This window comes from Hyaena hyaena, unplaced genomic scaffold, assembly GCF_003009895.1.
Source record: "Hyaena hyaena isolate Hyena2069 unplaced genomic scaffold, ASM300989v1 scaffold_628, whole genome shotgun sequence".
In the NCBI taxonomy this organism is placed as follows: Eukaryota; Metazoa; Chordata; class Mammalia; order Carnivora; family Hyaenidae; genus Hyaena; species Hyaena hyaena.
In genome coordinates, this window is record NW_024081261.1 from 263,719 (window position 1) to 280,888 (window position 17,170).

At 35.0% G+C, this 17,170-nt stretch overlaps 1 protein-coding gene across 4 annotated transcripts in view; it reads right to left on the reverse strand.

Annotated features, from left to right (window-relative positions):
- Positions 1–17,170, reverse strand: part of AGFG1 (ArfGAP with FG repeats 1) — a 75,465-nt gene that overhangs the window by 53,271 nt on the left and 5,024 nt on the right. For all 4 annotated transcript variants that reach the window (XM_039257631.1, XM_039257630.1, XM_039257629.1 and 1 more), the window contains exon 2: positions 4,988–5,081. In XM_039257631.1, coding sequence (XP_039113562.1) covers positions 4,988–5,081 — 94 coding nt within the window. The remainder of the gene's footprint in view (positions 1–4,987; positions 5,082–17,170) is intronic.

Genomic DNA, 17,170 nt, shown 5'->3' on the forward strand with positions numbered 1-17,170 from the left:
GATTCACAATTCATTCAAAAGTTTATGGTCTTTGTTCTGATAATGTCCCACAAACTCTTTCTGATACTGGCTTTCCACTTTTCAGAGTCCACTATTCTCTATAGAGAATCACCATCACTTACTTCGTTTACAGGATGGAATGATTTAGGAAATAACCAGTAGTGTTCTGTTTAACCTCATAATAGACTGTGTACATACAACATATCATAAAATGGTAACTGCATATTCCAGCAAAACTCTCAGGGCAGTGAATTTAGAATTTAAAATTTGTTTAGAAACAAAAATATTCTTTGTATGTGTTTGTTTCCTGTTATAAATGGCCCCAATCTCTCCAAAGATGCAATTTAATTGCCCAAAAGCTCTCAACAGCTTATCTCATTAAAATAAGGTCTATTTAGTCATAAGTATAACTTCCTGAAAAATACTCGTCTTCACACTCCCAAAGCATCCACAACTCCCACTGAAGCCCTTTCTCACTCTTAAACCAAAATGAAATTGACACAAAATGATTTTTATTGTCTGTCTCCCCCCACAAAACTCTAAGCTTTATACGAGGGCAAGTCCTGTCCACTTCTGCTTATCACTCTATCTCTAGCACCCAGGGACAGTCCTCGGTACACAGCAGGTGATTATTAATCTCTGCTTAAAAATGAAAAATGTTCCATCATAAATGTGAACAGAGAGAAAAGAGCACCTTTATGGGCCAATTGTTTTAGAAAGTTTTCTTTTTTTTTTTTTTTTTTTAAAGCAGTAGTTTATTTTGGGGGGTTATTTTTCATAATCTAAGCATAAAAATATTTAAATATTGTCTACTACATGATTTTATTTCCACATGTAGACTGTATGCCTGTGGAGCTCCAGTAGTAACTCTTTTACTCTCAGGCCTAAAACATAATTAATTAAGGAGAGTTAATTTGCTACTAGAAAAGAAAAACTGATGTTTCAAAATAAAATTACCAATACATTTTCTTTTTACTGAATTTCTAAAGCACTAATCACCAGCCCTCCTTTCATTACCTATGATAATCAGGATTTTACCCAGTAGTGAAATTTCTTCAACTAGAGGACCATAAGTTACCCACAATATCATAAAAGAGGATATACAGAGGAATCAACTGAAGATGTTTTTTAAGTTAGCATAATGATAGAAAAGAAAGTGTTACAAGATAAATACAGTACATGGAAATTTTTTAAAAAAATATTTTACGTCGGAAGAAAATGGCAAAAGTATTTCTGCAAATAATAAATGCAAAATACTTTGCTGAAAAATATTTTACTAACATCTGGCATATTATGTTCTATAAGGTACTACTGTACACATCTGCTCCACTCACGGCATTGTAGGAGTCTGAGAATACTAAAATAATACTCAAGTACTTTGTAAACCACATCTGTAGAAACTAATGATATAATGTTATAAATATTAAGCATGTCCTTGATACACATTTATAAACAGTAATGACAGTACCTGCTTACCACTGCTTGCTTGCAGACCAAGAGAGATGTACTTTATTAATGACTCAAATACCATAAGTAGTACTGTCATCAGTTCTGTGATTTTCGAAAACCACTGAACAATTCTTAATATAGTTCTGAATGAAAAGTGAAATCTTCCCTAGATATGCACATGTGCTAGGCCACTGCGCTGATGGTGAAGAAAACGATTCTCTGAATCCATGCCCTTTGCCCCGTAAGTGGGCAGTCCCCTCCTACTCTTTATTCTGAACCTGGCAGCATGATTCTTTGGCAAGCTGTTCACAACTGTAATGCAAGCATTAAAACAGATTTAAGTTATACACACAGATGACTGTAAGCAGGTTTTCCCACATATAAATGTCTGGAGGAACATTCAAACATGTGGAACATACGTTAATTCTGTTCAACAGACTGTGAAGCATTCAGCAACCACTGCGCTTACCTGCTCAAGCCTGCAACACCCTGATCACGACAAGCAAACATGCCCCTGAGAACACTAACCCCCAGGAGGGAGGAGAGCCCAGGACTGCCACCAGTCAATATACTCTCTTTTAACTGAGGGAACGCTCCTCTTCAGGTATGACCCATTCATCACATGATGTAAGATAGCCGTGCCTTTTTAATCCAAAATATAGTGACTGAGTAAGGTCACTCAAACCCAGTGACACACAGAATATGGCAACATGTTTTAAAATGAAAAATTAACATTTGCATACTTCCTCTATGTTATACTTAATATTTAAATGTTTAAATAAGAGAAACTGATAATGAAGCACCTACACTTAGAAGTCTAATATAAAGTTTTGGTTGTACTAACCATTCTGCACTTCATAATATCAATCCTCACCTTCTAAGCATCTCTTAAGTTTTTAAGAACACAGATACTGTTAATATTGTTAAGAATTATAAATACCTAGCCCAAGACTTTGGTTCTAAGATGTTCTTAGGGACACAAGAAAGTACATGTGTCTTCTTTAACAAGTATTTAAAAGGTTGGTAGATTTTCTAATGGTAGGAACTATAGTAAATTTCCCTTTCTCTCTGTTCACTGTGTTTGCTCAGCCTTCAATATCTTTTCCTGACACAGGGCTCCTGGCTTGCTCTGTCAGAAGAGCATGCAACTTCCAATCTTAGGGTCATGAGTTCAAGCCCCACATCAAGTGTTCAGATTACTTAAAAATCAATAAAGAAATAAACTTAAAAACGAACAAGTATCTCTTCCTGCCAGCTCGGGGCCTAATGTTTGACCTCTATGAGATTCTCCCAATCCTCTCCTTTTCACCCACAGGTTGAATCCCTCCTTCCAGATTACTTCTGAAACTTCTTACTCTTAGCACGGAGTAACTAACACCTGCTATTGACTGTTACATACATGCCTCCTAATTAGCCTGTGAGCTCTGTGTTCGATAAGCCATGGAGCCACACCCGGAACTGCACCCACAGCACATCGCACAGTGACAGCCCTGGCCGGTGCTTTAAGTGGCCTATCAATTTCCATGGCTCTTTTTAGGATTTAAAATCCATGAAACCATTCATCTCTACTGTTTATATTTTGTTTCTACTTTTCGTTATGAGTTGCCTAAAATTATTTCCTTGCATATATTCTAAATTTATTTTGATATCCACCTTAAAAACTGCTATATTCAACATGGATGAACCTTGAGGATACTACACTAAGTAAAATAAGCCGGTCATGGAAGAACCTATACTGTATGCTTCCACTCACATGAGGCATCTAAAAGAGTCAAACTCATTGAAGCACAAAGCAGAATGGCAGGTGACCGGGGCTGGGAAGGGAAATGGGGGGCTGTTGTTCAGTGGATATGAAGTTCATTTATACAAGATGAGTAAGTTCCAGAGATCGAATGTACAACACTATGCCTACAGATAAGAACACTGTGTTGACACCTAAAATTTTTTTAAGAGACGAGATCTTATGTTAAGTGTTCTTACCACAATTAAAAGTTCCTTCCATTTTGAGACTGGTCTTCACCTAACCTTGGCTACCTACTGACAGGTGCAGTTTGTTTTTACTTCTCCATAAACTGTCACCTTTTTAGTTCTATTACTCTGACTTTATCTATGATCATTAGATTTTTAATCTAAGAACAAAAATACTCTTTTATTTCTGACTCCCTATTCTGATATCTAAAATTTTGCATACTAGGCCAACATTCTAAAAGTATAATTAAAAGTTTGCACTGCTAGTTTAATCCCAAACTTTATATAAACAATTCAAATTGTATTTTAGTCAGTAAATGTATTATTCTATATTTACTATCATTACAAACCTTCTGTCCTTTCCCCTAGCTTTAGAGTTTCCCATGTCAGTCTGAAACTTGACTGTGCAAAATAATTTTTTATAAGCAAAATTTGGAGACTTCAAAGTGTGCTCACTTCTCTGAATCATGTATTTAAAAATATTTCACAATCTTGAATTTATACCTCTTCACTGTTTTAGAGCCAAAAACACATGTGCACAACAAGTAGGCAAGCAAGTTTAAGATATTGCCTGCATAAGGAAGAAAGAGAGGCAGAGTACAATATGCTTACATATATCTTCCAAGGGTGAACACGAAAATTTTTAAAATGAATAAAATATTAAAACAACATTTTTCTTTCTCTTTTATCAAAAATATGCAAACAGAATAGTTAGTATAACTAAAGCAATTATTTCCTTTCCATGAAGTAATGAAATTTTTTTGGTCAATTTTATAGTTTGGTCAATACTAGATCACCACTTTCACGAACACAGGGTAAAAATAGAACTAAAAACAAGAAAGCAAACAAAACAGAATGAAATTGCTGGAGGCCCATCAAAACAGAGTTAGAAGGAAAAAGCTCCTCTCCAAGTTCTTACTAGGTACCCCTGCATGCTGGACTGTCCCACAGCACTGCCAGGCCCCTCCCTACCCAGCACCTGCTCAAAACCAAGTTCAGGAGGGGACCTCAAGTAAAAGCTGATTACACAATGGCCTAACAAAAGTTTAACCATCTGGTCTTTTAAAGTAAACACTAACAGTTACTCCCATACTAGACATCCTCCAAAAATGACTTTTACATTCAATACTGATCAACTGTAGATACATGTTTCACCTCTGGATAAAGGTATTTCTGCAATAGGTACTAATTCTAAGTACATTACTAAATGAGTACATTCTAAGTATCGAAATATAGAACACAAAAATAACTTTTTTAAACAGTGAAATCCACCATCTTTATTTTTTTTAATGTTTTTTTATTTTTGAGAGAAAGAGAGCAGGCACGGGGGAGGGTCAGAAAGAGAGGGAGACAGATGATCTGAAGCAGGGTCTGTGCTGACAGCAGAGTCCAATGCTCAGGGGCTCAAACTCATGAACCCTGAGATCATGACCTGAGCAGAAGTCTGACACTTAACCAACTTGAACCACCCAGGCGCCCCTCAACAGTGAAATTCAACATTCTAAACAACTTATTAAACCTTATTAAAATGATTGCCAACAAGAAAGTTAAAAATTGTAATAACACTTACTTCATTTCCATGTTTCTGCAAAAATTCAATTTCCTGTTGTGTGAATGTTGTCATGGAGATAGATTTCACCCTGTGTGGTGGATTTAACCCTCTCCTAAAAGATAAAATATTTTACAAATTTACTATTATATATCTTAAAAATGACTCATCAATGTAAAACATTTTTAATTAGTGCGTCTAAACATGGAACAGTTCCCTCCATAAACTGAAAAGCATTTAAAAATTATTTTAAATTATTAATCCCCACAATAAATATGTCAAGGTAAGGTAGATTCATACTAAATAATATATTTAAAGATAAATTCAGGTAACTACCTAGTTAGGAATACATAATACCTGTAACACATGAGCTTCTTGGGCACAAATGTTGCTTTAGTGTGTTTCTAATGGAAGGAGAAGACTATGTAAGAGCTCTATGGTAAAGAATTCAAAACGTAATTAATCATTTAAATGTTTTCATACTTCCTAAGAAAATGACAATGGTCTGTTAGAGGTCTGGAGCTCTACAAATATTCTAATCAAACAGCTACTACCTTTAAGCTTGAGGCTGATTTGAAAATTGAAAACTTACTCAAGAAAACTGTAAATGATTAACCTGTAAGAATGAAGTCCCACCTCTCCATCAATTCAAATAAAAATTTATAAATAAAAGGATATTTTCAATCACCTTAGAAGGCAGTAAGTGCTCGAGAAGAAACTGAAGAGACATAAAGGGATTCAAGAAATACCTGGACACATGATTAAACGCCTGTTAAGTTCTTTTAGAACTTAAAAGTCTCTTCTGTATGGATGGCCTTCAAAGGACTTTAACTCTAAGTTTCTCGATGTTTACGATGCACATAAAAAACTGAATAGAAATGCACTCAAAGAAGAATAAAAACTATTTACATTTTGCCACAACTATCACACAGTGACCTACTCAATCCACAAAAATAAGGGTTAAATAATCTACGCAAAGTAACAAGTAATCTATGCAAAGTTTCATAAAATTACATTTGAGTCATGTCCTCTGGTAAAGGCCTCATTTGGAATCTAGGTTCTAGAGCAGATTATTAATATTTTTACATAATTTGTCACAATTATCTTGCAGTCATCCATGCTGAATGAATAAAGATGTAAAATAATAAATGAACCAAAAGTCTTCCAAAATAACCTGGAAACATTTTGAATAATTAAATATTATACAATAATTCTATAAATTCACAATTATTATAAGCCAAAACAATAAGGAAAATTCAGAATTAAACGAAGCTCCACAATTTTCACATCCTGCTCCTTCTCACTTGCTGACGAACAGTCAGAGATAGATGGAACATCTTTCAAATCATGCTTTGAATTATGACAGAGCCCTTTATCTGTTTCATATTTTGAAGCTGGGGAAACATTAAGTTGGGTTTTGTTGCTGTTTTTGTTTTGTTAGAATTTTAAACTAATTCGTTTACTTCTAGCTCTTGGTTAAGTTTCTAAGATGCAAAAATAAGGACTGTACAGTAGGAGAAATTGAACATAGCAATTTCATCCCCATAAAACTTTCAAACTTAATAAGAAAACAACTACAGCATGAATTACTTTCAAGTAAATTGCAATCACAAATTAAGGCTTTACAAATATCTCCTAAATTTCCAAAAGTGAAAATGTAGGAAAGTGATTATTCATTTAAAGCAATACCCTCTGTTTTCCAATTCATTTGTATGATGAGAACAAGACCAGATTCACCGTTTTTAGGGAAGCTTATTAATTTATAATGTGTATGTATATCCCACCTTGTTCCAAAATAACTTAGGAACAAATTAACTTCTTACTCTCTTAAGTTCTATAACTCCTTCCCTATCACTTGGCAACTTGGTCCATCCTTACTCCCTAATAACTCCTTCCTTGTGCCAGTCAACCCTTTACGTTTCCACCTCCCTTACAGTATCCTTTTTAAAGAAGGAAAAGGCAAAGGAATAATTTCCTAATGAGGAAGTGTCAAACACTGTTTACAAGGGGGCATGTTTTAGATAAGAAAATTTCAAGCAAAGAATTATACTCCTATATTTCTGTAATCATTAAATGAGGAAACCCCTGATTCTTTTCTTCTAAAACTCATTTTTAGTTCTATTATACAGACATAATCTCATGAAACCAGTACATACAGTGTATAGCTAATTCACTCACAGATCTCAAGACCCTATGGTATCACAGGGTCTGTTTATACATAAAGGCATTCTTATTACTTAAATAAGTGACAAAATTTTGAACTTATGAAACAAATAAAACTACAATGAACTCATAACCAAACTATGAAAGGACATTTTTTTCCACTTAACAAGAACACTTACTCTAGGACTTCTTTAAGTGAGCTGACTCAGTGCATTTAAAATAGGAGTCAATTTGCACAACTGGAAGACACAATTTTGCAAGGCCATAATAATTACATAAATTGAGTGGCTCCAAGGAAATTTTACATGTGTTCATATTGCTTTCTCTAACTGCTTTTATATTCTTTCTCTCTAAAAAAAAAATGAATAAATCTTTAAAAAAAAAATTAACGAAATTGTTTGTTTAAAAACAGTGATGAAGTCCAAAATGAAAATAGGTGGTCTCATACACTATATGGTAGGATAAATTCACCAATTTGTTACGAAGAACCTCATTCACACCTTTTGACCCATTAGTACCCTTTAGTATCTATCCTAAAGAAGGAATCTGAAACATAGCTAACTAATTACATACAAAATGTTCATCAAACATTATTCATAATAAGAAAACATCAGAAACACTTCAATATCAAAGGGAAGTGGTTAAGTAAATGACAATAACACTAAACATTAAGCATACTTATGGTTATGTTTTAATTTTTTAGGATGAAACTTATATTCTCAGAGCTACATAAAAAATATCTACAAAGAAAACAGACAAACCAAATACCCCCAAATGTTAACAGTCCTTGCATATAAATGATAGGTTTGGATGATTTTTTTTTCCATTTATAATTTCCTTTTCTCTCCAAATTTTCCACATGAATATGTATTATTCTATAATAGGGGAAAAAACAGCAAGAAATAATGGAAAGTCTAACTGATTAGTAGCAGTAGTCAAAAAGTTTGGACTTTGAGTCCTTGCTATATGGATGTGAATGCCAGTGCTGAAGAATTAGAGAAAGAAAATACGGGAAGGAGAGAGCAGTTTTCCTTTCTAAGGCTTTCTTTCAGTTTTTCTTTAAAAAAAAAAAAAAAAGGAAAAAAATACCCTGGAAAGCTTTTCCTTCCAAATACACCAGCATTAACACTTTATCTTCACTTTATTTCTCTAAATCTGTGTTTTCTCGACTTTCTCATTATTGACATTTGGGGCCAGGAAACTATTGTGACGGGGCTGCTCTGTGCATTGCAGGACACACAGCAGAATCTCCAGTCTCTACCCACTGAATACCAGCACATCCTCCAACCAGTAGGGACGACGAAAAAGGTTTCGAGGTGTTGCCAAAGCTCCCCCGGGGCACAAAACGCCTCCAGTTGAGAATCACTGCTCTACATATGCCAAATGTTAATCACCAAGCAAAAGAAATTACTGGAATTTCTTTGGATCTTTACTGAGTATAAATTACTACAGGTTTAATCTTCTGCAAGACATTCTACCCCATATACAACAACAAAGCTAAATTCTCCCTTAACATCATTATTTTCAGAAGAACAGAAAATAAAAATGAGTACTTTCTTCTATAAAATGATAAAGAACAAAATAAATATACCAGTTTAAAATCTGTATACTAGATATTAAATTTAAATTAGAAAACACTATAGGAAGTATCCACACACAAAAAAAAAACCCCCACAAAGATATGAACTTTATTATGTCAAGCATGCTTATACAGATTGGTGGCAAAATGTAAGTTAAGTTAATAGGGCACAATGAAATTAATATTTATTAAGTATCTATACTGGCATTTTGCATATTTAATCTCATCCAATTTCTACTTTTAGTAGTATGGCACACTGGATATTCTGAAAAGTCTCCTTTGCTAAAATAGGACAGATACTCCATAAATTTTAAAACAAAACAAAAATATGTTAGAAAACAAAAACAAACAAACAAAATCCCTGTTAACATATTGTTGTGCCTTCTAGAAAGGAAAGAAACTCTCTAAGGATCCTTTCCAAAAGGAAGAAAAAGGCAAAAACGTTAAAAATTGAGCTGAAACCAGAAAAGTGACCCCTGTTCTCCACAAAATGTAGTGCTGCTCAGGAGGCAAATACCAATCAAGAACAGACAGCTAAGAGCAGATCAGAGAGCGGAAACCGAGACGGACCTGTTCAACTCAAGACCCTGGAAGAGAAATAAAACTGTTTCAGGTTGTAGGATCCCAGGTTCTCAGCAGAATCCTCTCAGGAGGAATGCACTTCCAATTTCTGCTAGGAGGACTTGGAAATTTTAAGCTCAGTAAACTATGAGGTTACAATAAAAATCATCACACAACAAAACATACTACTAAGCTTGTCAGTACAAATAACATATTTATACCCACCTCCCCCAAAGACTTCAGATATTGGAGTGATCAAATACAAAACAGAAAATTAATACAGTATATAAGAAACGTTAAAATAAATAAAAGATGGCATAAAAGTAAACAAGATATATGTACTTACCAGAATAACCAAGGAACTTTAAGTCAGAGCTTTTAGAAAATGAAAACTTAAAAATGTAGAAATTAAAAACTCAACAAAGCAGGTAGAGAGATTAGATAAGCCAAAAAATAAAACTGGTGAATTGGAAGACAGGAAACAGACCACCCAGAAAGAGCACAAACATGTACGCAGACAGAAGAGACAAAAAGAAAAAAAAGGGATGTTAGAAGGTCTAACATATCTAATCAACACTCTTTTGAAAGAGAACACGGAAAAATAAGGAAGAGGGAATATTTGAAGAGATAATGGCTGTGATTTTTCAGATCCAATAAAAGGAATGCATCTACAGATAGAGGAATTACAGCTCATCAGAAACAAGATAAATAAAATCCACACTTAGAAATATTTTGTTTAAACTTCAAAACCAGAAAATCTTAAAAGCTGTCTGAAAGAAAAGATCAAGATAAAATCTGACTGAAAGTAGACTTCTCAATGGAAACCAAAGATAACGTTCTCTTCAAGTAGTAAGCAAAAATAAGTTGTGAACCCAGTAAAACTACCTCTGAAGTATAAGATCAAAATAATAATATTTTCAGATAAACAAAAACCAAGAGTTGACCCCCAGAAGACTCTCACTAAAGAAATATATATTGTATACACTCTAAGAAGAATGACCCCAGGAAGGTCCCAAGATGCAAAGAAACTGGCAAACACGTAGGTAAACCTTAAAAAAAAAATTAAAAATAACCTAATTTTAAAACATCCAATTTATGAGGAGGAACAGAGACAAATTTAACATCTCATCAACAGTACCCCTTATGTGAGGGTACTTTGTATTTTTAAAGTCCTTGTGTTACTGGGGGAAGGTTAAAATACTTATTAACTCTAGAATGTCAGTATGGAGAATAAAATTTCAATAATGATCATAAAAGTACATGGAATTTCCAGCTTCCAAAATAATATAAAGGGAAAATCAGGGGTCCCTGGGTGGCTCAGTTGGTTGAGCATCTGACACTTGATTTTTGCTCAGGATATGATCCTAGAGTCGTGGAATCGAGGCCCACTTGGGATCCACACTTAGCATGGAGCCCACTTAAGCGGTTTCTCCCCAACTTGTGCTGCCATTCTCTCTCTCAAAATAAATAAACATTTTTCTTAAATGGGGAAAATCAAAAGAAAAACTGCCATTTTAAAAATTAAAATTAAACATATACTTTCCAAATGACCTGACAATCCCACCCTTATTTACCTATGTGAAATGAAAATTTAGAACCCCAAAATCTGTATATAAATATTTGTAGCAGCTCTATTCATATGGATCAAAGACTGGAAACCCAACTATCTTTCAAATGGGAAATAGATAAATTCACAAGCAATGGAATACTAACTACCCAGCAATAAGGAGAAACAAACTACTGGATCTGTAAGTACCTTGGATTAATCTTAAAGGTACTGTGTACTCTGCTGAGTGAATAAGGCAATCTGAAAGTTATGTACTTATGATACAATTTATCTGACATGACCAGAAAGGAAAGCTAGTGCTGGGGAAACTACAGGCAGCTGGGCAGGCATTAGGAACAGGTGAGGGTTAAGAAGGGTCTTCAGGGATGGGTGGAACAGCTCCACATTTTGAATGTATACATATGTCAAGACTCACAGAACTGTACACCAAAAATGTTAACAGTGATATACACTAACTTAAGAAATAAAACATGATAGTCCTGATTCCATGTTACTATTCATAGTAACCACAACTTTTACACTAATTAAATTTTTTCTCATTAGTGAACCTACCTTCTTCTCCATCTACCAAGTTTGATCATTTAAATGAATGAAATCTGATGAAAACTGATTTATCTAGTTACTTTCAAGGTGGATTGTGGAAGCTGGTGCCATTTCCCTTTCTTGCTGAGCCCAGTCTAGCTGTCATGTGAATTCATTGTTTATAAAACATTTTACTGTAATGACATTAGTCATAACTATTGGATGAAAGTGTTGAGCAAGTACGCCACATTATTTTTATAGTGCCAATATTGAAGTACCACCCATTCCAGATCCTAAAATACACATTTTAAGCCTCCAAGTTAGTGCAAGAAAAAAAAAAGGTAATGACTCACTTAATAACAGCAGTATTGATATTTTGAAAGCATGTTTGCCAGTTAATTGGTTTCAAGAAGTTCCAAAGTCACCTACTGGCGGAGCCCACTATGTTTCACGGTGTAATTAAGTCATACGCAGGTCCCGAGGAGCTTCAGTTCTAACGACCACCACCCAGGCATGACTGTAACCAGATGGGGTGACTCATTCCACATGTCCACATGTCCAGCATGCTGCTCTTAACTATGCCTCAAGCAATCTTGCTAACAGACATTTGTTCAACTCAAATAACAATGTGTGCTGGGTGAACAAGAGCCCTTATTTAGTTTTATTGTTTTTCTCCCCCTGGGAGGAAAGCTGGTTAAAATATTTTAATAAGCTGTGGAAATTTATGCAGTTGCTACTATTGATATGAAATAATACAGTTAATCTGAAATTTAGATCTATCCCAATCCTAGTTATGTAGTAAAAATATTACGTATAAATAATGTTTCATTTCAGAAAAACTATACATTTAAAAACCACAGCAGATGGAAGAAGACTTTAACAGGTTATCAAGATTCTACAAACTGTTGATGCCAAGGCACTAATATGTACTGGATATTCCAAAATATTAGTCTATCCAGAACCCAACTTCAAAATACTGAAAATACACACACACACACACACACACACAAAATGTAAAAACCACATCTGGTTTTTGCTTGGCGGGCGGGGAGGGGGGGTTTGAAAGTCACAAATACAATTTGTAAAAGGTCCTTGTAACACTTAAGGGCAACATCTAAAAAAATAATACTCAAGTAACAACTTAAACCTAATTAAGGTATTCCAGTTAAAAGTAGACAAAACCCAAGAATGTCTTCACAAACCTCATTGAAATGAAAGCAAAGGAATAAAATGGCATTAACTCACAGAGGAAAAGAAAATAAAGAGAAGGAGGCCAAAAGTATACTATAGTTCCCTAAGAACAATTTGGAGGATAAAAAGTGAATATAACAGCAGTAACTGTGCAGAAGAAAAGCAAAGCAGAAGCTTCTTCAGAGAGAAGCCAACTAGAAGCTGATTCTTGCTACAGAACTAAAAGATTCACAAAAGGAACCAGAGGCAGGTTGGGCGGGGGTGGGGGCGGGGGGGGTACAGGGAGATTTACATAGGGTCAAAAATAAACTCCCAGTTCTGCTACAGCCACAAGACTAACCCTCCAGGCCCTAGGCAGAAGTCTGAAGGCAAATGTAATCTGTAGATATTATCCAAATAGACTATGGACTCGGGCATGGCTAAGGACTGTTATTAGGTACCAGGTTAAAAAACTGGGGGCTTAACTGGGACTCCACAAACTGAATGATAGATTATGTGCCCCTAGTCTTCTCCCTCAACTTGGATCCTAGAAAAATGGCAGCCAGGTTCTTTTTTAGTCACCAACAAGAATTTTGGAGAAAATACCTCTGAACAAAAAAAAAGTATCACTTCCAAACCAAAAAAATCCAAAAGAATGGCTAAAATAATGAACAAAAGACCTAACCAAAATACTTCAATGTATGGCTCAGCTCAGCAGGGATTTAAAAAAAAAAAAAAAAAAATCATACACACTCCCCAAAAAGGGAAGAGGGAAATGGGGCACAAAGAATCAGTAGTAAGAATAGCATCCGACTTCCCAACATCAATACTAAGGATCTGAACAATTAAGCAATACCTTAAAACTTCAAGGATAAACTATTTCCACCTTTATGAATGGGACAAACTATCAATTTAAAATTCAAGGAAGAATAAGACATTTACAGCCATACAGCTCTCAAAACACGATCTCTCACTGACCTTTATCAGGAGGCTAATGATGTGGGGCTCCTGGAAAGAGAGGGTCTAACACAGGTTAAGCATGAAAAAAAATTTCCAGAATAAAGGCAGAAGAAAAGTCCCAGGATGACCACTACATAGTAGGTCTAGAGAGCAGCATGTCCAAGCCAGATGACAAAAGTGCCCAGAATAGAATAGATTTATCAATTAAAAAAGAAAGAAAGAAAGAAAGAAAGAAAGAAAGAAAGAAAGAAAGAAAGAGGGAGGTACCTGATGCATCGGATCATACTGAAAGAAGTTTTATAGCTCAGCCAGAGATTATTTATCTGGGGATATACTAATGATACAGACATGAAAAACGAAACAAATGAAGAGAACTAAACAATTACAAACTTCAGGGGAAAAGGTTGTATAAGAAAATAATAGTAGTAATATACTATGGGACTCAGCTGAGAACAATACATACATACTTGCAGTAAGGCAAATGCTGAATAATGATTTAACCAACAACTGTGAGAACATTATTTGGAAGAGGTGGAGACCGTAGATGGAAAGGTAGAGAGAAGTGTTAAGAGGACCAAATCCTTATCTTCCTCTTTGTACAGCAGAAAAGTCAATATATAAAGCTAAAACTGGAAAAAAAAATTAAATAGCTATAACTATGTTAGTTAGAAATACTATGGTAAACACAGGAGGAGGGCACAGACAAGAGTCCATGGTCACTGTCTAGAGCAATGAGAAATAGAAGAAGGGAACAGGTGACTGTTGTTCATTATAAGCCTTTGCCTTTTTAAATTACGTGCGTATTATCTTTAGATAAAAATTAAAACTAAATATAAAAAAGAATGGATATAAACAGTTCTTGCTCTTCAAAACTAAATTTAACTCACCTACACTTACAGGTTGTTTTCATTGATGAAAAAATTTGAGGAATTTTTAAAATTTCAAAAGTATCAAGTCTCTCTACTAGACATTAGCGATCTTTTTGTATAGAAGTACCTACTGAACACAACAGTTCCCAGTTAGAGCTACCAAGACTCACTGAGGAGATAAAGTTTTGAAGACAGAAATGAGGAAGAGTTTTCATGTCTTCCCACATTATCAGTTGCAGTGATTTTAATACTCTCCCCATCAAAGAGGTAGCACAGTGCAGAATTTTTAGAATCTGACAATTACAAAAAAAAAAAAATCCTCTCTTCCTTTTGTAAACATGTATGCTTCTCTGTAACTTCCATACACTGTCTCCTATTTCCTCCCAGAGAATAAATTTATTCCCTCTTCCACATATAGGCCTTAAAATTACCCAAAGACAGGGACTATATATATATATATATATATATATATATATATATATATACACACACAGCTCCTCACATCCACTAGTCTTTACTTCTTTAAGCTAATAACGCTTCTAGTTCCTGCAGTTTTAAACGTGCTTCTCATCCTGGTAAGATTCCTTAGAGCATGCTGCAGTTAATGTACCTCTTAAAAGAAGCAACCAGAATAAAAGCAAGGTGTATTTATGACTTCCCTCCCTCTAAAAGAGTACGGTTCCAATCAAAAGGAGACTATATCTTACTCAGGAGTCTGAAAAAAATATGTTCTAACTTAAGAAAAATTGTCATTCCTTGTATTTCGAACAATTCAAACAAGCTTCCCATCCCTACCGTGAACTTAATGAACTTCATTCTAATCACATCCACTCAGGTGTCTTTAGGGCAAGAGTTCTCCGGTGTGGGCCAGTAAAGGCTGTCACAAGGAACCTGCTATTAATTACTCAAAGTTATGAATGCTTTACCTTTTCTTATACACGGGAGAGGAATCCACGATGAGTATTCCTAACCAGTTATCACTCTGACTGTATGAAGTGGGAAACACATTAATGAGTCACGGGGAGCAAGGGGAAGGTAACAGCACCTAGTCCTGAATATCTCCACAGGATTTTCTCAAGAAGGTAAGCATCAGGCACGTCGCATAGAAGATGATGCCACTATACCACATATGCTTATTAGTCTTCCCAGGACAGAAGATGCTCACAGCACTCCAGAGCAGTCCCCTTAGTCGACTTGTAGGATGAATCCATGTTTTTCCCCGCTGCTGAACAACCTACAGTGAATACCTATTGCACAACAGACACTCACTGCTAGGAGGCCACTCTCTCCTGCTCCTTCCAACGGAGTTTTATGTTTATCAAGAGTCATTTAATATAATAACTTGGCAATACAGCTGGCATGGTATTTGGCAAATATATAGTTTAATTAAGGATTATGTAAAATAATGACACATGAGAACAGTTTCCATAAAAACAAAGTGAAGTATTTTGGAGACTTAATTAATTGAGTCACTATGAAAACTTGTTATTTAACTGTAGACAAGAATTGTAAAAGACTGAAAAAGAGATCTAGAACAATCCAGCACTAACTTGCTTTAAAAGTAACTTAAAATTCTAAATATTATAAACAACACAAGGTGAGTCTGGGTTATAGCAAAGGGACAAAGAATCTAATCAGTGGAACCACACTCAAAGAAAAGTCCTAGGTGTCACAAAAAACTCTGACAAATTAACAATTCTGTTAAAATAAAAAAAAACCTAAGTATATAAAAACACATATACATATACACACATACATACATAATTGACTTTTTAAATAAATCTAATCACCATCAATCTTAAATGCATAGGATAGGAGGTTTTCATTACAATTCAGAGGTAGAAAACAGTAAGGGAATTCATTCATGGCAGTGTAGATAGGCCAAATTCAAAAGAGCACCATATTCCCATTATGCTCACAACACACAACAGCAGTTTCTGAATAAAATTCAAAGTTAAGAAAACACATTAAAGTTTCTTTAATTTTTAAAAAAAAAACATAGCAATGAAGCAAAAATGCATGACACATTCATAAACTATCCTTGCTTTTAAAATCCAATAAAGTTCAAATCCACCATATAAATCCCTAAAATACAGAATTAAAAACAATTTACAATAATCCATGGGAAACCTTTACACATTTACATTTGTCAGTAGTGGACTCAGCATTAGCTCTGGATCCCAACATCAACCAAAATATCACAACCAAGCACTAAGAATGTATGCTAGAGGCGCCAGGGTGGCTCAGTCCCTTAGGCTTCTGACTTTCACTTAGGTCATGATCTCGCAGTTTGTGGGTTCGAGCCCCAAGTCAGGCTCGGTGCTGACAGCTCAGAGTCTGGAGCTGCTTCAAATTCTCTGCTCCCTCTCCCTCTGCTCCCCAGCTTCTGATTCTCTGCTCCCTCTGCCCCTCCTCTGCTCACACTCTTGCTCTCTCTCAAAAATAAACATTAATTTTTTTAAATGTATGCTAATTTTACAATTTAAAGTCATTTTTATGGACATAATGATCACGTGTCATTATTTACATAATCTTCAATTAAACTATATATTTACCAAATACCATGCCAACTGGATTGCCAAGTGGTTATATTCAACAGCTCTGGATAAACATAACAGTACTCTCCTCATATGCTGTTACCAGACTCCTGCCTGACACACAGCTAGCGCTCCATAAATGTTACTAATAGTTATTACTACTACATTTTCTATTTCAATGAATACTTTAATTGTTGTATCTCCAACCTACTGAATATTTGCATTAAAAAATTCTGTCCTTCATAACTGAAGTATCCAATTGTCTTCCCACTTATA